The 21,238-nt window shown below is 45.6% G+C and overlaps 1 protein-coding gene across 2 annotated transcripts in view; it reads left to right on the forward strand.

Annotated features, from left to right (window-relative positions):
• Positions 1–1,771: 1,771 nt before the first annotated feature.
• SYNE3 (spectrin repeat containing nuclear envelope family member 3) overlaps positions 1,772–21,238 on the forward strand; it is a 98,232-nt gene continuing 78,765 nt past the window's right edge. For both annotated transcript variants that reach the window (XM_019518607.1, XM_019518608.1), the window contains exons 1-3: positions 1,772–1,929; positions 6,285–6,362; positions 20,629–20,786. In XM_019518607.1, the coding sequence (XP_019374152.1) occupies positions 20,643–20,786 (144 nt within the window). In that variant the 5' untranslated portion in view covers positions 1,772–1,929; positions 6,285–6,362; positions 20,629–20,642. The remainder of the gene's footprint in view (positions 1,930–6,284; positions 6,363–20,628; positions 20,787–21,238) is intronic.

Genomic DNA, 21,238 nt, shown 5'->3' on the forward strand with positions numbered 1-21,238 from the left:
GCCCCTGCCGCTTCTGTACCTGCTGCCCAGAGCAAGCTGGATGCCTGGGAAACCAAACAGGTTCCCATGCAGGCGGCTGTAACAGGGAGTGGCATGAGTGCCACGAGAGTGGCAGCGAGGCACAATAGGGTATGTTGGCGGGTATGCATATGTGTGGGTGCCTCACTCCCATGGAAAGGCTGAGTGGAAAGGCTGGGTGAGGCACAATTCATTGGTGGGTGCCGCAGAGGTTCCATATTAAAGCCAACCCTTTTTAGCTTGCACATCAACAGCCTTCCTGAAACTCCGTCTTCTAAGTTCATCAACTCTCATCTACTTGGGCACTCAATCTGAGACCCCTTCTGACCTTGAAAATACCTTGGATTCTCATGTTGCAGTTATATGCATCTACTCCTGTACTTGGCACTTACATTTGAGCACTTTAAAATCAAGTCTGTGTGTTGTCTACTTCCATGATGCCTCTGTGGCTCCAGAATTAAAGACTTCCTCACTGGATGCCCACTGAAACACCATCCACATCTCACCTTTGTCAGCATTACTCTTAGTAAGTCTGTGACTTCCTGAGGCTAATTAAATTAGCTATGAAAATAATGACCCATAGCAATCTACTTTGTAAGCTTGTTGGTCTACATGGAGATCTACTGGCTTTTAGACAGCTGTCCTCACTCTCTCTTGCTAGGAAAATATCATGCTCCAATCTGTACATGATTGTTCAGTGTTAGCTTGGTTGATGTGCAGCTACATACAGCCATGAGTGTTGTGTAAGGGATTCTAGGGTCCAGACCTCTACTCCAGATGTCAAATCTGAGTAATATCTCCCTGCAGCACATTTATGTGAAGACCTGCAGCCAAAATGATAGGAGGGGTTAAAAACTCATCTGACCTACTGCTGTCCCTGGATCTCCTTAAGCTTCCTTCAGCTTTCCTCAGGTGGCTAACTTTGCCATGCTGTGACTTGTCAATGCCATCTTGCTAGCACAGAAGTAAGTCGTGTCAGCAGGACTAAGTACTTTTTTTTAAAAAAAACCCTGCCATTCAGCAGATTGGTTTTGATTTGCTGCATCACCTTTGTTCCTCCTGAATTCATTCTGCTCTGGTCAAGGCTAATAAGCTGACAGGTGACACTGGTAGAGAAGCCAAACTGTAGATGTGGCCAGGTGCAGACTGATTCTTATGACAGTCAGTCTCTTAACCCAGCGGTTGGCAACATGTTTTAGCAGCAGGCTGGAATGACCTAGCACAGATCCAGGGTGGGCTGGCAGTAGAACCTGGCTGCTGCTGTTTCTCCTTGCTGTGGGCTGGGCAAAGCATCCCACCACCCAACTGTGGTGTGGCGGGTGAAGTCCTCTGTTGCCAGAATGCTGCTGAAACCTGCCACCGTTGAAATGTCACTGAACCCCTCACTCTGTGGGCCAGATTTAATGGCTCTGTTGGCCCGATCCAGCTTGCAGGCTGTAGGTTGCTGACCCCTGTCCTTATTACATGGTGTAGGTATGAACACACTGAATTTTGTCACCCAGAATGCTGTGGTTCAGCTTAGTTAGGTGTGCATAACCTAATAATAATAATTCCAGATGAGCATAACGAAGGAGAAGGGAGTACTTTTTCAAATCAAAACAAGACATTCAGATTCAGGTCCCCATTTGGACTGAGCCCTTTGGGATGAAGTTTTGCATAAAAGGGGTTTGTCTGTGATCCATCTCTTAATGATTGCATGCATGTAATAAAGGCAGATAAACCTACAGTTTTCTAGATTAGAGTGGATATGCTAGGATTTGGAGTGTGATACAAATGCATAACTTGAATGAAATATTTTAACTCCTCTCTTCCCACAACACAGAATACATCACTCCTCAGGTCAGTGCTGCCATTGGTTTCATAAGCATGTGATGAAATGCATGGCCACTGGTGTATATATCAAGTTAAAGGGTAAAGGAAATGCAAGGATCGTAATAATAATTGCAAATATAGAACATAATTTGCATTTACTGTCATCATTTGCATTACTGTCACTGAGCCCTGTGCAGGAAGTTGTAATAGACTCTGTTCTAGTTCTTATCTGTAGTGCTATACATGACACATTTATATTTTTCTTTTGACAAATGGCCTTTGTTTTAGTTATCTTCCAAGTCAGTCTTTCTCAGTTTATAGTGTTCAGCCCATGAATGGATGGCTAGGGGGAACACACCAGGTTTTGAGAAATGGCAACTCTGTCAAACATTTCCTGACTCAAAAATCTTTTGAAAAAGAAACAAGAGTCACATAGGTACTCAGTAATGATTTTTTGTACTTTGCCCTGAGAATACTGGTAGAAGAATATAATTCCTTTTGGACCAGAATTATAGTTGTGAGGAAATGTGTATTGCCTATTATTTATGAATGAATATTTATTATGTGGATATGCAAAATCTGTGATATCTGCCTGTCTTCCTTCCCCTTATTTTTAAAGCGCTGAGGCTTGTGAATGATGTGACATTAATACCATCACTCAACAGCCCTCATTGATTTTGAATGTGTGTATGTACACAAAACCTTAGCTGGTGTAAATTTCAGAGCTTTAGTATCACCTGTGATGTATTGCAGTTAAGATTTAAAGTACCTAACTCTCCCTTAGCATTTAAATTGGAATTTTCAAGGAGACCTAAAAGAATTAGGCCCCAAACACCCACTGAAATTCAATTTGATTTGAGCATCTAATTCCAGTAGGTGGTACCTTTTGAAAATTCCAGCCTTAATAATACATAAATCATTATATTTCCAAAACACCAGTAGAGTTGAGTTAAATGGAAATAGGAAGAATAAATGCTAGCTTTACTACCACTGTTCATCAGCAGCAGATATCTGTAATCACAGTTCCAGCCTAAGATATGTACCTATTGGAAAAGGACTGCTGACACACTAAACTTAGGGGCCATTCTGCAGTCACTGAAATTAATGGCAAAACTAAGTGCAACTTTAGTGGGAGCTGGATCAGACCTCTTGTGAAGTTTACAGCCCTATTTAATAATAGTTGAAAAAGATAGAGGGGTTCTCAGATAGGTTAGTATTGGCTAAGAGAATTGAGTTAAACAACTTTTTGCTGTTGGGTTTCTGTTACTTTGCAGAACTGAAAATAATGGCTAACTAATGGCTAATAGCAGTGGTCTTTCAGATTGAAAGCAGATGCTTGCTCACTTACTGATACCCAGCGATTGGCATATATTCACCGTGGGAGGGTGACTAAGATACGGAAACTCCTAAAGTGAAGGCAAAAATGAGTCACAGGAAAGCAGCCTATTTTACTCAATTCCAGAAATGTTGCCAACCATCCATAATTAATTTAGATGCAATTTACGGTTTGCAGTGGTTTTTTCTGTTTCTGAAAAAGGAGCTTGGGGTTAAGGTTGCTGTCAGCTTCAGTAATTTATTGTGCCTGCGATATGGACAAGTTTTAGCTTACCCAGAAATTGGGGTCTGTTTGAACACAAACCAACACCATTTTGCAATATCGAGCTCTGGCATTATTAATGCAATGCAAATATTGTTATGAATAATGTCTGAATGGCTAACTGTCTACATGCAATTTTAATTACCCTGTAGTATGAATTCCAGAGACATTTCCAATATTTTAGCCCCTGGAGCAGTTGAATACTCTTCATTGTATGGTGTAAACAGAACCACATTAAAGTATTTGTGATTGTGAGCTTTAATCCTATGGAGATCACACAGTTATTTTAAGCATCAAGGGCAGTTCTTTGTATTAGGCAGTACTTGCTAACTTCCCTTTCCATCCCAATAGGTCTCAATTTCTTTTTAACCTTTAAAAAAATGAAAACCTAATGAAAATCTTTGTAGGGTCCAGTTTGATGCTGAAGTGTGAATACGGTTGGGGTGAGGGGTTGTGTTTTTTTCTTTTAATATTGGCCAAAATAGGTCTTTTGCAGTTGATGGCCATGTCCACACAAGCGTGGACATTTGTTTCCCCAGGGAAAAGGAGTGTCACACCTTGTGCCACCGCTGCTAATCCCTGGGGAATGCCTGTGCCATGCACCCTTTGGGGCACGGCAGGTTACCCTGAGTGGGGTAGGGCAGGCTGGGGTCCAGCAGCCTTACCTAGGACCCTGGGGACCTCCTGGTGCTGTAGCAGCAGCAGTCCTGCTGCTTGGAGCTTGGCTGGCAGCCGAGTGTGGCTCTGATCAGCCAGGCTCTGGTTTTGAGCGGTGTGTGTTGCCCCCACATGCGCTACTCTGCTTTTTTTTGCAGGGCTTTTTTTAACCCCAGGATCTCCCAGAGTCACCCCCCACCCACTGTTATAGCACAGAGAACAGCTGAATGTGTGGTATGTGGTGCCACATGGCCACGTTTGTTGGACTTGGCTAATGTGTCTTAAATAATTCTTTTCAATATTTTTAAGGGTGGAAAAGGTGTTGGGGTGCTATTAAAAATCAGGTCTTACTTCCCAGTTCTGTGCTCTTTCAGCACATAGAAATGAATTTATTTATATATATATTAAACGTTGGCCAACAGAGGCCCTGGACTTCAGATGTAGATGCTGTGTGTTCCTTCAAGCCAGCTCAAAAGAGCATTTGGTGCACATGGCCCTACTCAATTCATTTAGAAAGATCCTGTCGGCAGTCCCTTGATTTGAGGATGGTTTCTACCACAGCTCATTGACAGGTCTTGAGGTGACTTAAGAATCCAATCCTTGAGCTGCAGCTTGGTCTGTAGATATTACAGGTCTTTTCTCAGGGGAGAGTACGCCATAGGCTGCTATTTATCTCCTTCCTCATGTCTCTAAAAGACAGTTGTGAACAAGAATCCCAGGTCCACGTTTTTTCAAGCTTCAGGAAAGTTTAGATCCAGAGACATGTGAACTTGGGAGTTTCAGGCACATTTCCAGATCCTAAAACATCCAGTCCCATGATGTTGTAGTTACCTGTGGTAGCTTTGGACTGAACTTGAGGGCCAAGAATGTCTCTTTCAATCCTTTGTATGAGTACTTACGGCTGCAAGTGAGCAAGATGATATGGGGAGAATATTAGAATCATGGGGCACCTATACACATGCAGCGAGGCTGCTCTGACATCCTGTAATTACAGTGCGTTGGAGTGTGGTAGCAATTAATAAAGTCTGCTGGAGTGTGGTAATTACCATGCTCCAGCAGACTCCAGCGTCATGTGTATCAGCATCTCTGCACTGAAAAATGGCAGCAGGGGCACTTTAAATAAAGCTCATTCTACAAAAGTGCCCCTGCTGACATTTTTCAGCACGGGGACACTGATGCACATGGTGTTCTGGGTGCTTTAATTAGAGTGGCTCTTGAAGCCACTTTAATTAAAGTGCTTCCCCTCACTCCTGGAGCATGTATATAAATGGCCATTGGGATGGGTGCATGCCAGCGTAAGTGTTTTTATAACCTTTAAAGCCCCTTCTTCTGTCCTTTGGTCCTTTTTGCCATGCCTACCCACATTTTATCTTGCTGTTCTCACTTGTTGAATCTTTTCTTATATTTGAGCTAGAAACTTTGTACAGTATGGAGGGGTGTCTCTTTTTTGTTTTGTAAAGTATATAGGCTCATTTTTGGGTGCTGTATAAGTTGTTCTGTTCAACAGCACCTACCACAGGAGAGTCCTGGTTCATGACTTTGGCTCCTAAAAGAATTACTGCCAACCAAGGGTGTCCAACATTTTTGAATGTGGGGCTGGATCATGAACTTTTTATCACCCAGTGGGCCAGCGAGCCATATTCAAAGACCTCACAGGAAGCAGTATCATATCACCCTCCCGAAACAAAAGTACAGTGTTTACTTTTGTTTCCTGTTGCAGCACCTCGGGCCTCAGAAAACAGTTTGGAGGGCCACATGTTGGACAAGCCTGGACTAGACCCATTGCCATACAACCTTTTATGTCCAATCAGAACTAACCAGCACAACTGGAATATTGAGAATCCCAATGAACTACCTGGGAACAAACTACATAGCAAGATTAACTTGCAGAATATATTTGGCAAATACTTTTGAATAACTATTTTGAGAGAATTGTCATTATTTTCACATAATTTGCAACCAGCAGAAGAGGCAAAATTTATCAACTGTTTTAGTATGAATCATTCATCCAGCTCTAGCCAAGATCCAGATATCATAACGCTTTATTGGTCAATGTATCAGTTCCTTAAATGGCACCTAGTAGTGAAGGATAGGTAGGATTTAATTAACTCCACAAATCACAGCCACCAGGGACTATGATTTTGTGGTTAGCTTGTAGTAGTTTTCCTGTGGTTCACTTACAGTGGAACTCTTATTTTAGGGAGCTGAGCAGAAGCTGGTATCTAACTGGGACCATTTTACCAGACAGGGTACCAAGTTCACAGTCTGAAGGTTACAGGTAGGTTAATAGCTACATCCTCTCCTATGACTGCCCGTAAAAGACACCTGGGTCTGAGAAATCCCTGCTAACATGTTAGTGATTAGGACACTAACTTAGTACCTGTGTTTAATTCCCTACTCTGTAGTGGATTTCCTATGACTATGCAATTACAGAGCCTCCTTGAACTTCAATTCCTCCTCTGTAAGACAATGGAAAGTTCTGCCCTTCGTCACAGGGGTATTGTGTGGATAACTACATTGAAGACTGAACTGCACCACACAATAGAGCATCTGAGCACAAAATGTACAATGATTCACTGGTCGTAAAAAGAAATTGTGGTGCTGTTACTTAACACAGGATGTCCCTAATCTGAATTACAGCCAGATAATTTGTGAAGAATCAAGATGATGGAGAAAATTTGTAATAAAAGTGATCCCCTCCCTCTTTTTTAAATTTGAAAACTTGGAAATTCAGAAGATTTGAAATGTCTACATTAAGAACATTGCAGTCAGATCTGTTGGCTGCCCTCCCAAATGTGAAAAGGAAAGTAGCTGCAGACCTCAACTCTGATCATTTTTCAAATTAGCTTCCATTTGCAGGAGAATTATTAAATAATACTAGACTACAGTTAGGAAATTGCTGCTTAGAGCTGGGAATTACAAGTGCGTAAAAATAAGTTTTTAGAAAGAGAAAGGATCTTACATTTACATTCATTCCCACTAGAGATCTAAACAGAACTAACAATAGATATTGGATAGATTAAATTCGTTAGGAGTTGGGCTGGTCCAGGACAGATGCAACAAACAGTTTTCATTCTGATGTTCAATGTTACATGATCGGTGCCAGTTAAGCAGTGGTCACAGTAGTAATCAGCCTTGTTAAAGCAATTATAGGCTTCTTATAAGAGTGAGTATTCATCTGGACAGGAAAAGAAATGGTAGCACTGCAGATGAATGTTATATAGCACATAACTTGCTGGACAAACACTTGATTGTGGTCATCAATTTCAAGTAGAACAGAAACATCCACAGCACCCAGTGTATATTCTTTTTGTCCATTAATATGAGCCAATAGTCCTGGAGGGTCACAAACCTTACCACAAATAGCATTGGAAAAACTGCCATGGAATACAGCCGAAGTATTAGGATTAACTCCAAACAACACTTAAGATGCAGATTATAGACAGTAGGTACAGTTTAATTTCTGCCATAATCTCAAGGGTTTTGGCACTTATTCACACTGAACCAAATATAGCAGTGGGTGCAGATCCCACTAAAATCACCCAATCCATTATCTCAAGATGCATGTTTTAATAGTAGCATGACTGGGAGCTGTGGCAGTGTGCCAGGGATGATCCACCTTGAAAAGCTTGGAGGTTAATGTATTGTTTGTACAGTGCAATCTGCTAATTTCATCTCCAGGCTGACCCTCTGAAATAAGATGGAGCAGCTCATTCAGAACTCCCTGCTCTGCTCCTACTCAAAACTTTCTTTACAATATCCAGGCCCGCTGAAAAGTTATTAAATTACCTCAGGACCCTAGAACCAAACAATTCCCAGGACCACAGTCACTTCTATGCTCATGTATTTGTATAAAATTTGTCATAGTCCAGTGTTGGTTTTTTTTCAATATTTTTCACGGGCAAACCCGGAACCCCGATCTCTTCCAAATGAAAAAAGTTATGAAAAGCTTGAGGTATTTCAGTAATTGGAAAATACTGTCCCTAATGGTGAATGATTTGAATTTCCTGGAGCATTTTCCCCTGCTCTTTTATTTGTCTAAGAACTTGATTCTGGAAGTTAGTCGAGTGGTACATGAGTGTAGGAATCCAAGACATATTGAAACCATTTAGAAGCCTGTTCACTGTAAACATTTGGTTTAAAAGTATGCTTAAGAAAGGGTGTGGTTATGAGAACATGAAGAAGTTGAAAAAAACAGAATGGCTTTTTAGGGGTGGAAATGTGCATTGAGCAATGTTGAAGAATAATGGGGTAATGCTACCAACAGTATATTGCACTTACAGAATTACTTTGAAGGAGCTCAGCAGTGCTTTACAGACATTAACTCATTAAGCCTTGCAGTACCCTAGGGTGGTTTGTATTATGTTTGGAAAATAGTTACATTGGATGCATGTAAAAATATTCTCTGAGCAGTTTGCAGAACTCAACAGTGCAGATTGTGGGCCAGATCCTCTGGTGTGTAGAAGAGGGTCTGCAGAGCTCTGACACCAAGCCTGACAGCTGGTTATAGAATCTCCGGAAAAGGAGATTGTGTGGGTGCTACTACACTAGCACAGTCCCACCCATTGTGCAGGGGGCTGACCGGGGAAAAATGGCCTGGTTTCCCTACATCCCAGTGATCCTCTGCCATCACCAAGAACAGTGTATGCTCCCAGCGGCTGAGGGGGGCACGGCTGCGGCGTTGGGAGCCTAGCAGCGGTGAGCGGGGAGCTCCCGCAGATGCCGCCGGTACTGTCATCAATGGAGGGGGTGGGAGGAGGCAAGCACCGGCTACAGGTCGGCAACCACCCACAGGCCCAACAGTGTTGGCGGCACCTTTTTTGCAGGGGGTGCACCACCACATTCAGGGGGTGTATATGCACCTGCATGCACCCCCTACGCATCGCCCCTGGCTGTCACAACAGTTCCCTGGGGTCATGCATGGCCAGCGTAACATAACAGCCATCTGGCTACTCACCTTTATGTATGGGACTGGCCTGGCAGTAAGACAGTTCCAGAACTGTGACGGTACACACGTATATTCAAACTGTCTTTGTATTTCTTGTTCTGAGGCCTGCCAAGCTCAACCTGGCCACCACTCAGAATCTGGGTCAATATTTTATAAGTAAAATCTTGGCTACTTCTCACTCAGGTCCCTATTTATGTATATGACACAATATTTTGTGGGAGAGGGTTGCAGGGAAGGAGAGGAGTGGAACAAGTGGGACCCTAGGGAGAAAGTAGGAGGACTGGAGTAACAGGGACAGAATCAGCTAAAAGGTTTCAGTTTCAGCTTACGTCTAACATTTTCCACTTATTTAAATAACCATAATTATTGGTGGAGGGAGGTTGCTCCATGATGTATTTCAAGAGTTGTCCTGATTCAATTAGGCTTAACACTATCTGATATTCTCCTGTCTTTTGCCTTTACTGTCCCACAAAGGGCAACTGCATTCAGGAATAAAACTGGTCTTTGTTCACTGCTTTACCCGTGACACCAGGATTTCTTATGAGCAGTTCCTCTTCTGTTTTCTTTATTTATACACTTGTAACCTGGGTGTACCTGGTTGTGTACTTCCTTCTCCATATGAAGAGAAATGTTAGCGGGACAGGAGTGCTGTGGGGGAAAACTGCTAGCTGTACACAGCTTCCCTCCTTCCCCTGTAGAAAACCAAGCCAGGATACTTTATAACTTAACTACATACAAATTTATTAATATATACACGATGTAAAAAATTTGATATTGATAAACATATATACACAAATATACAGTTGTTACATAACACTATATCCTACTAATAGAGGTTAAAAGATTGCATCACTTTAAATGGTATTAAATAATACATAGATAAACAATTTGATCTAATACAGATAAACAACAGGTAAGTACTGACAAACGTAGGTAAATGGCAAGGAAGGGCCCCAACAAGGATTATATGCTCAAAACTCTATTACACTACAAAATTACACATATAAAGGTACCTAATATATATATAAACGTAATAAGTTAAATTATGGGTTATATCTATCTAATCTTATACCACCCTTCAAGATATGATCCCAGCCTGAGTTTCAACAGATATTATACAACCTTAACTCTATTAAGATCCACATTTACTTAAACATCAAATACAAATATATACTCTCCAACAAATACTTAGCCAAGCAGAATCAGATTAAAGGTTTCAGTATATTTCAAACAATCTTAAGTTTTATGAACTTATACTTATAAACATAAGATATAAATATACAACATATAAGGCGCAAAGCCTTAAGATATAACTTAGCTCTTTAAAGAACCCCAAGGCCCAGACTCTCCTGGGCCTTGGCTGCCTTCTGTGGCCGTGAGGGGAGGAAGAAGCTTCCCTGATGCCCTTTAGAATTTCCCCCATCCCAGCCAAAATGCTTTCCCCAAAGCAAAACCTCCAACCTCGGAGAGCCCTGTTCCTTTGGGTTTTCCCTTCAGTGGTCAGACCACTGACCCAGGTGAATTCTCCCTCCCCTGTGGGAGTCCTTTTCCCTGGTAACTTACAACCCCGGGGACTTGCTGGAGGATCCTTGTCTCTTCCGGCGATTTGCTGCCTCTTTTGCTGAGGCTTCAGCTGTTTCTGCCTCCCTCTGGACCCACTGGCCCTGGTGGCCCTGTGCACCGTGGGGTGTGTGCACCCAAGGGCTTTACTCCTTTTCCTTGCAGAGTTCCGGGGTCTCAGTTCCAACCAGGGCCCCCCTTGCAAGGCTTCCTCTTTAAATGCCTGGCCTTGTGCCGGGGGGTGCGTAGACCCGAGCCATCCCATGTGGGTCCCAGGGCCTCGGTCTGCTCCTCAACTGCTCCTTGCAGAGCTGCCTGCACCGCACCTTCCTGGCCTCATGCCAGTGCTGGCAACCCAAGCCCCCTCATAGGGCTCCAGGGTTTTGGCTTGTGCACTGCCCTGCACCGACTGGCTTGGACCCAAGCTGCCCCATGCAGCTCCCAGGATCCTGGTCCCACTTGAACCCACCATGGAGTGCCACCTGCACCAGCTCCCCCTGGCCTCATGCCAGGGATTAGAGACCCAAGCCACCTCATATGGCTCCCAGGGTCCATCCCGTGCACTGCCCATGCACTGACTGGCTGGAGGCCCAAGCCACCTCTTACAGCTCCCAGGGTCCCATCCTGTACACCGGGCTGTGCACCACTCCTCGCTTCTCAGTGGTGGGGCTGGGACACAGCCACTCCCCATCTGGCAATGGGAAGGAGTCTTCAGGCTCTTCTGGGGCCACTACATTCACCTCGCTGGGCAGCTCTTCCCAGCCCTTCTTTAGCCCATCTTCCCTCTTCCTCATCCCTCACAGCTGCGCCGGGCATGCTTTTATAGCCTCCAGAGGCTCCGCCCATGGATTGCAAAGGGACTAATCAGGGGGAGGAGGAGTATAGTCCTCACCCAGGTCCAGGCTCCTGGCCTTGTCTCAGGCAGGGGCGGGGCAGCCACTCCCTAACCACCACCTGATTGGCGGAAATGCTCCACCAATGGCTCAGAGCCCTTTCAAGCCGGCAAGCCAGGCTGCTACCGACATGCCCACAAGAAACTATTAAGTTTTTCACCAGTATCAGTGTGCTTTGCAAACAGAGCATGATTTAGTATAGTCATTGGAATGGTGGTAAAGCAACAACAGACTTGAACAGCTTCCCAGATTAGAAAGTGATTAAAATAAAAGTAGGCTTTATGTTTGTGGAAAAGGCTTGAAAAGTCACCTTAGCAAATCTCAAATGGGATGCTTTTCCCAGGCACAGCAGGGAAGCCTCTACACCTCTGTATATGTTTGAACAATGCATTCACTTAGATTTGAACAGAAAACATTCTGAGCCAGCAAAGAGGAATGTAAAGGCTGAAAGCTGAGCTGACATAGTAAAAGCTTATCTTAAATACATAACACAACTGGAAAATGAAAGGCAAAAGAAGCATTCCTACACAAAGTCTCTGCAGGAAAACAGAACAGTGGCTTAACAGTGAGTGTGTTCACCTCCTTGCAGCATCTCTCTGACTTCAGCAAGACTCATGAGGGAGGACTTAAATGCAAAGGAACTTTATCCACCACATGACAAAAACTAGATGTAGACTGAGACCTGAGTTTGTATTCTCTTAATCACCAGTAACTTACTTTTCCCTTGGAGCTCTTTATCCATATGCCCTAAGGCCTTACAGAGAAAAATAAATAATGCATGTCAGTAAAGGGGAGATATCAAAATGCAGAGGGACAGGAAGGATAAAGGGCCAAACTAACGTAGTCAAGGGCTTATATACTCAAGCTGAAATGTGAAAAGCAAAGGCAGAAGTAATCTTCTAGGAAGCATTGTATTTCTCTGCACCAATCCATCCATTGCTTTTCCATTGGTCCCACTAGTGTCCCCAGCAGTGTAAAGAAAACAGTGCAGAAAAAACTCTTCTCTTAAGCAGAGTATGAGAATTTCTACTCATTAAGAAGCTCGGGTATGTGCACATTAGAACCAGTAGTTGGGAAAGGGATCTAAATCTTCATGAGGTGTTGTTCCACAGGCACTATGACGGACAGCACTCAGGAACTAAGCTCCTGATGAAGGTATTGGTGCAGTTTGCTTATGATAGGATGGTTAGAGCAGGAGGCCAGTGGCTTATGAACCACAGGCACTAGCAAAAGTGGAGTGTTTCAAAAAGAAAAGGATCTCTTGATATGAGTCTTTGAGGATAAAATGTTGATGTATTCATTTATGGCAGGACCATGTTAACTGATAGTGCCCAAAATCCCCTTACTTCCAAAACAGCTCTGACAAACACTCCTCTCCCCCACCTCATAAATATAAATAAAAATACTGAGGGTTTTTTTAGCTGCAGATGTATGACCTGGTTCTTGAAATCAAACCTGGAAAAGATTTGATGGCTGAAGACATGGGTTCTAGTGCAGGGACGCTCAACCTCCGGCCTGCAGAGCCATAGGTATCTGGCCTGTGGGGCTTCCCACGGATTAGGAAAATTGACAGCATGGGAGCAGTGGCAATAAATATGCCACCCTCTCCCAATGCCAAATTCCCAAACCCCAAGCCCTGTGCAACAGGTTGCGGCCAGATCATGTCCCCTTCCCCCCACCCCTGCAGCTGGGTGAAGTCAGGCCATGCCCCTCCCCGCGGGCGGGATGGAATAGACCACGCTCCTTTTCCCACGTGAGGCCAGTTTAGGGCTGGCTCAAGCTCCCTTCCCCACCCTTGTGTGGAGTCAGGTCAAGCCCCACTTCTCGCTGTGGGGCTGGGCTAGACCCCCGTTTCCCATGGGGCTGGATCATGCCGCCTTCTCCCCAGGGGGCTGGGTTGGGGCTGGGCCAGGCACCTTCCCACCCTGTGGCACTGGGCCATACCCCCTCCTTCCCTTCTCTCTCCCCCGCGGGGCCAGATTGGAGCTGGGATTCCCTCTGCCGCCCTCCAGCAGCTTGATGGGGCCCTGCCATGACCACCCTGTGCCAGATTGGGACACCAGCTGGCTCTGGCTGGCAGATGGCCTGGGCACTGCCCATCCAGCCCACCAGGCAGAAAGGTTGAGACCACTGCTCTAGTGCATTTGGCTAAAGTGCAAGGGAGCACAGTTTAGAGCATGATTTTGTACTTGTCAGCCTGATGAAAATTAACTCTCTAGCCTCAAATGAAATCACCAGAGCTACAGCTGAGGGTGAATGCAGCAGGATGAGTCTGCACAGGCTGCCTAGAGACTAATTGAAAGTTGTTAATTAGTTTAGTTTTTTGGAAATTTTGCAGTGGTTTCTGAACTGTAATTGCTGTTTGTGGTTGGGATATTGAAAATGAACATGTAGGAAACTATCTTTAGGGCCCCCTCTACATGTTACACTTAAGATGTGATTAACCAGGTAACCATGCCTTAAGCTGTGACCCATCTACACTTTTAACCAATTAGTGGCATGGTAAAATAAGCAATGAGCTACAAAGTTATTCCACCAAAAATGTAGAATAATTCTGTAGCTTGTTCTAATAACGCCATTAATTGAATGTGTGGCCAGGTGCTAGGCTGTGACTGGAAGCCCCATCAAATGAGGGTTCCCAGCCACAGGGGTGCACCCGCTGCCAGCCTCAGAGCAGACAAGGCTCATAGTGTCGGCAGCAGTCCTGGCACTGCCCCTTGCCGAGTGCCTCCTCAGCTGTGAGGCTTGCAGTGGGGGCAACACAGGGAACACTGGTCCTGCTGCAAGCCCTGTCAGTTGCGGGACTTGCAGCCGCACAAACCAATGCAAGAGGAGCCCGGGATCATGATCACAGACTCCTTTTGCACCAGTGATAAGGCACGATGGGATCTAATGCACAATCCCACGATCACGCCTCCTGCCATGCACGTGTGGCATGGCAGGCCGTTCAGTTGTGTGCATTGCACATTAGATTCCATCGTGCCTTTCTCTGCAGGTATAGCAGGGCCCTAAGAGGCTCGGGTGTGAGTGGGTTGGGGCTTATGTTGTACAGAGCCCCATGTTAGGTAGTGCTGATCATTAGTGTGTAGGCACTGAATCAAGCAAACCTGTCTCCTTGACTCTGAGTGGTTTATTTACAACGCAGATGAAAACTCTTTCAAAGAAATCCTGCATGTTATCCCCAGGGAGAAAGTTTTATCCATCAAAATAGGTAATGGGGTTCACACATAGACCAAAGGAAGCCACTGAGTCCCTGAGGATCAATAGAAGGCTAAAGCCATTAGGCTCATATTTCACACTGAACTGTGCAGAGTAATGTGACCAGATTAACAGTGTCTTAATTCTAACTGAAGCCCACAAATCTGGCTCTAGGTTGTCTCTAGTTGTGTTGGGCATCCCAAAGGACATGTGTTCAGTAGTGCCCCTTGCCGCCCATCATTGCTTTCAGAGTTCTCTAAAATATTTCTACAAGTGCTAGGTTTGATTCTCCAACCCTAATTTGCTCAAATGGACCATGCCTTGAGAATCAGTTCATTGCTGGTTCTGTCACAGGAGTTGTGTGTAATCAAGGACTGCATGCTTCCTTTCCTAGAGGCTTGCTAGGTAGGTAAAATTCTTCCCACACAACCCTTCCAGCATTCCCACTGACAAGCGCACACCCAGACTCCAAGTGAACCCTGTCTGTTAAGGAGGTATGTATGTAAACAGTTCCACATTTTGTTGTACTTGAGACCAGTGTTACTGGGCCTCCTCACTGCAGAAAGATTAGCTGGGGTGGGGAGGGCTAGCAGACAATCCATCCACAAACTTTACTTCTGTGCAGGGCCGAACCCTACTACTACAGCTCCTATGTGTCTGGTATTGGGTTTCCTGGGAAATGTGCTGACCCTGTCTCTTCTGCCTCAGTAGGCTATACAGAGCCATGGCCTGTGCCCTTCAGCAGCAGAACCTACAAGGGAAGGTGATAGCAGTATTGTTCCCTTCCGAGGGTGAATCCTTGCTCCAGCATAATTACTACTGCCAGCACTGGGACTGCCAAATCATTCTCAGATTTGCACCGTCACTGCAGCTATGATGAGGTCTACTCTGTTCCCTTAGTAAAAATACATGAGAGAGAGAGAGAGAGAGAGTGCATGTGTGAGGGTGTAGTTAAATGATAGCTTAACAGAAAAGGGGTAGGACCCATATTATCGGTAAACACATATTACCACTGATAAGTAGTAAACACTTAACGCTTAGGACTTGTCTATACTGGTGCAGCACTTCAGGCAGGGGGAGGGCAGCACTGAGCACACTGCCCATCCTAGTCCCTAGGCACTTTGCAGACCCAGAAGTTTGCCAGTGAAGCTGGTCTGGGCTTAGGTGCACTGAAGACTGAGGTTTAAGGGTAGCTGGTCTAGAGCATGTCTGCAGCTTGGGAAGGCAGGGTGTGCTCAAACTTTCCCGTTCCCCACCCTCCCCCAGTACCAGGACCTATCACTACAGCTGTATAGACAGGCCCAGAGCTGAGATGAGGGCTTCTGCAAACTAAGCCCCAAGGTGCTTACAGTTTAGACAAAGCGTGGGCAACAGGGGGCATTTGTACACCCATTGTACAGATGAGAAGTGGCGACACTGAGAGGTTAACTGATTAACCCAAAATGGCACAGGCAATGTATGGCAGAGCTAGGGATTGGACCCAGATCACTGGAGTCCCAGTCTAGCAGCTCTGCCACAAGAGCATGTTTCCCTCGGGCGTTTCCTCTTGTTTACACAAGGCCATGGCATTTTACAGTTGATTTTGGAACAAAAGCTTCTGCCTGAGCACTGCACCATATCATCACAGCACCAGGGGAGACGGTTTTGTTTTCTTGGACCAATGAAGAAATTTTATTTTTAATTAAAAATGAAATTCTGACTTCTAATAAGCCATATTATAATTGCAGTAATTAGTACTTTTACCACTTGGGTGTGTTGAAGACATGGCTTAAGATCTGAGTGTATTGAATCAACACACCCTGTTGTGTGTGGGTTTATTAAATGCTGAATCACCAGAAATGTTACTCAGTCCTTCAGATAGTGACTTACCAGGAAGGCTTTATATATTTTAATTTATGGTAAATATGAACCCCAAAATCACTTAGTCTGGCCTTTAGGTCATTTGCAAAGACTTGTAAATACAGGTCAAAAGTATAGTCAGATCAAAAGTAAAATCAACAGCTATTCCTCTGCCTTAAATCATAATGCATTTTGCTGTCTCACTACCTCCTCCTGCATTGTCTTCCTTAACAGATGGGTCACAACCCTCATGGAGGTGGATTGTGAAACATTGAACTAGATTATTGCAATGGTGCCTTCTGGCCTAAAGACTGGAGACCTGATGCCAGCTTCAACTCTGATAGGGCTGTGTCTAAGAACAGAAACCTTGTAGACAAAATGAATGTCACTGTTCAGAAAAGTCCATCCAACAGATCAGCCATAGTTACCATAGACATTTATGTTTCTCAGTTACAGAATCAGGGTCAGGGAGGGTGACTCTGTGCCAGTGAATCATGTTGCATTCCTTAGGCTAGGTGCTTTGTGCATTTGCAACTTGCTTGATGTAAGAGGCATCTCAGGGAGTCACAGTTCTCAGTCTTGTTCCTTTTGATCTATGCCACTGACGGATTATTTCTCTGTTCTACTTAAGTGCAGTGACACTGGCCTGTGCATCAGGAATGGAGCCAAAGCAATGCCCATTCATCACTGTCTCTGCTCAGCTATGTGGGAGTTAGGCTGATGTGAAACAGCAAGTATTTGCTTTGGATTTGGATTTGGCTGATTTGGAGGGACAGTGATTTGATTTGGTGATTTGAGTCACTGTCCCAATTTGATTTGGCCAATTTAGATCCAGAAATTCGTCCCCGATTCAGAGATTCATCCATAGACTATACAGCAGCAGTCCTCAACAACACTGGACACAGCTGCCTCTAGCTGGTAAGTCTGTTGTGGTGGGTGGAGCAGGGAGGGAAGAGGCATTGGGGGGGGGCAGGTCAACGCCCCCACAGCAAGAGAGGATTGGGGCTGGGACAAGCTGCCCAACCCGGGAGGGAGGCTTCTGCCACTGCACGCCACTGCACACGGCCAGTCCAGGGGCTGCTTTTGTGGTGGCTTCTCCGGTGGCTCTTACTGCCGGTCCAGAAGGGCATGGGAGTGGCGTGTGCCCCTGGATCTGCGTGGGGTGGGCTGGGCCAGGCTGCACTCTGGCTGGGTGGTTGAAGGCACTGGGAGTGGGAGCTATGTTCTGCCGCTCGTCCAGCTGCGGTGGGGAGGTGCAGAACAGTGCCACTGAGCTGCCTTGGACAAGCGGCACGCAGCGGCGGAAGCCACTCCAGCCTCCCTGTGCCTCCCTGACAAGCCACAGCTTCACCCCACCCCACTCCAGCTGGGCGAGCAGCAGCAGGGCATGGGGGCAGGCACGTGCACCCGGATTGGGGCAGGGCCAGCACCAGGGGCTATGGGGAACATTAGGGTGGCTGCAGCACCCCCATAGCCTCTGCTCCACTGTGCTGTGTGGGGTAAACGGAGCCAGGGCTGTGCTCTGGGCAGGAAACCCCCACTGCTGGGCTGCACTCTGCGGGGTGGACAGAGCCAGAGCTGCACTACAGATTGCGGCTGGGGCCAGCTGCCCGGAGTGCAGTCCTGGCTCCACCTGTCCTGTGGGCAGCTGGGGCTAGCTTTCCAGAGTGCAGCCCAGCCCCGCCTGCCCCACGCAGATCCAGGGGCATACGCCTGCTCCCGTGCCCTCCTGGACATGGGAGTCACCAGAAGAGCAGCTCCTGGACCGGAGGTGCAGCCCCCCTCCCCGAGTCCTATGCCTCCCCACCCTGGCTGGGCAGCTTGTCCCAACCCCAATCCCTCCCTCTCTGTGGGGGCATTGATCTGCCCCCCCACACTCCTTCCCTCTGCCCACCACAACAGATTTACCAGCTGGAGACAACTGTGTCCAGTGTTGTCAAGGACTGCTGCCTGTATAGTCTATGTCCAAATCTCCGAATGGGCACCGAATCTCTCTGAATTGATTCAGAGGCTTCCAAATCAATTTGGACCTTGTAATGGGTCTCCTGATTCAATTCAGATTTGGCTGCCAAATCGGGCCGAATCTCCTCCGAATTAAATTGGCTGCCAAAGCTTTCTTTGCACAGCCGTAGTGGGAGTGACATGAACTGCGGGCATGTAAGCTGTTCTCTCATGCTGTACTGGGTGGGACCTGGTGGCTCCATGACTTGCTGAATCCTGAGGAACAGCAGGTTTAAATTCCTGTATTGCCAGGTATTAGTACTGTATGAGTTTAGGTGCATTTCCCCAATTTAGTCTAGAACGTGAAGGCAGGAAGGGAAATTGGGAATTATAGGGGGGAGTGAGTGAAACGTGAGCATTTTGCCGATGCTACTGAGAGAAACATCATCAGGAGACAGAAAAGTTTTCTGTGTGGCTCAGCAAGAACAAGTCACTTTCTCCCTGTGCAATTCAACTTTGCCCAAACTCTGCCTCCCCTTCACTATGTTGAGCTGCACCTTTCTACATGAGAGAAGTGCTACTCCAGCAGGGTCAGAGTGGCAAAATCAGACTTTGGTGTTGATCTGTAGCTCATATTAAAATAATAATCCAGTTGTAGATGACAAATAATAATGACATTTAAATAGAGAGAAACTGGATGAATGGCTACCAAGGATAGCAGTAGGTGAAAGGTCTGATGCAAAACCAATTGACATCAATGGGCTCCTGTTGACTTTGGCTCACTGAATCATACAGTCTTTCCTCATTATTATTAGTCACGTTTATTATGGTAGTGCCTGACAACCAGCCAAGACTGGGCCCCTGTTGTGACAGGCACTGTACAAACAGAGTAGTAGACAGTCAGGATAGATGCATAATGGGGGAAGAAATGCAACATATAAGCAGGGTAAAAATGAGAGGGGAGCTAACTTCAGATTATTTCCATAATTTATGTGTGTGTCTGAGTGGGGAGGAGAGGGGGTTAGTTAGGGTGGGATGAGTTAAAAGAAAAGAATGATAAATGGTTTGGGTCCCAGCAGAAGTGGTGTCCATATCATAAAATCACCCCCACAAGAGCTCTGACAGGCAACTTCTTTAGAAGCAAGCAAGAAAGTGGATTAGGTTCAAAGCTCCGAGCATTCAGGGCAACCTTAGCAGGGACTAGCCACATGTTTGCAAGTTGAGCATATGCTTGAGTGGTCACTACCTTATAGCACCAAGTCCTAAACAGGCCTAAGGAGAGATGCAATGAGGGAGATTGCATTCCCAATGCCTGTATTGTGCATGTTCTGTAAAAATGCAAATAATATTAGCACCTAAGGCAGCCAGTATCTCGTAAACACCAAATTAGCCTATTTTAAAGGCTTTAAAATTAAATGCAGTGTCTGCTACCCCTTTGAATATCAACCCAAATATGGAGCTTGACAGAGCTCCCCACCTATATTTTCCCTCATATTTTCTCATTTTGGAAGCTTTGAATTGGAGTTTTTCTTTCATACTCTGTTGAATCTTATTTAGCAATTAAGGACTATTATGTGGTGAGTGGCTTGATGCCATTAATCAAAAAGGGCGTATCCCCATGAACACGCGTATGCAGTTTCTGGTGCTGCAGACTTCACTGTGTTGCTAATTTGCAGTGCAGCAGGGAGGTTTTGACACTGGGAGATCTGGGGTCCAAAAAAAATCCCTGCTGCTAAAAAAACAGTGGTTGCAGACAGCAGCAGTATGCGCCACTAGAAACTGCAGCCTGGCCGGCCAGAGCCATGCTGTGGTTTCCAGCCAGTCTCTGAGTGGCCAGATTGGCACTGGTGCTGCCTCGGGAGGACCCCAGGCCCCCACGTAAGGCTGCTGGGGCCAGCCCAGCTGGTGACCCCAGCCTCTCTTACCCCACGTGGGGCAATTTGCCTCATGCCAGAGTGCACATGCAGGGGCATACCTGGGGACAAATAGCAGTGGCATAAATATGTTCTGCTGCTATTTGTCCAGCAGGAGATGCACAGACATGCTCGTGGGCATATGCCCAAAGAGGCTAATAACTTTGATCTTTCTTCCACACTCCCTAAGATCGTAAGTCACGTACTTGAGAGGAAAACTGTTTTCTAATTCCTCATTTCTTATACTTCCAGTTCCTTCAAATGCAATGACTCAGCCACCACAGGATGAATTTGACAGTAGCGTGGAGAATGCAGAAGCTTGGATGAAGGCCATCCAGGAAAAATTGCAGATTAATGACAACACCAAGGGACCTCGGTCTGCTCTAGAAGCCAGACTGAGAGAAACTGAGGTAAGGAAAGACTTGAGATTCCTAGTCTGGGCATAGTCATGAGCAGCACTGTTGTCACAGTGACTGGCAGAGCTGATGGAGAGGTTGCTGTTAGGGCACTATCAAAGTGGGACCAATAGAGACCAAAAATATCCCCAGAGGCTGTTGCATCATTCTCATTTGGAACAGCTCATATCAGCATTCTTTCCGGATCTTCTCATGCAAGCCATTTACTGCTGCATAAAGAAGAGAGAGATTGGATATAACTTATTGTTAGATTAGATGTTTCCAGTCTTTTCATATGTACCGTATTTACTCAAATATAAGATGACCCTGAATGAAAGATGATCCCCCGATAATTAGATTCAATATATGGAAAATTTATAAATATGTTATACTTTTTCAGTTGTAGAATCTAATTATGGGAGGTTTGCCTTGAATTCGTCTGCTTTCGACTGCTACAGCAGGAAACA

This window comes from Gavialis gangeticus, unplaced genomic scaffold, assembly GCF_001723915.1.
Source record: "Gavialis gangeticus isolate Ggan-Ray unplaced genomic scaffold, GavGan_comp1, whole genome shotgun sequence".
Lineage (NCBI taxonomy): Eukaryota > Metazoa > Chordata > Crocodylia > Gavialidae > Gavialis > Gavialis gangeticus.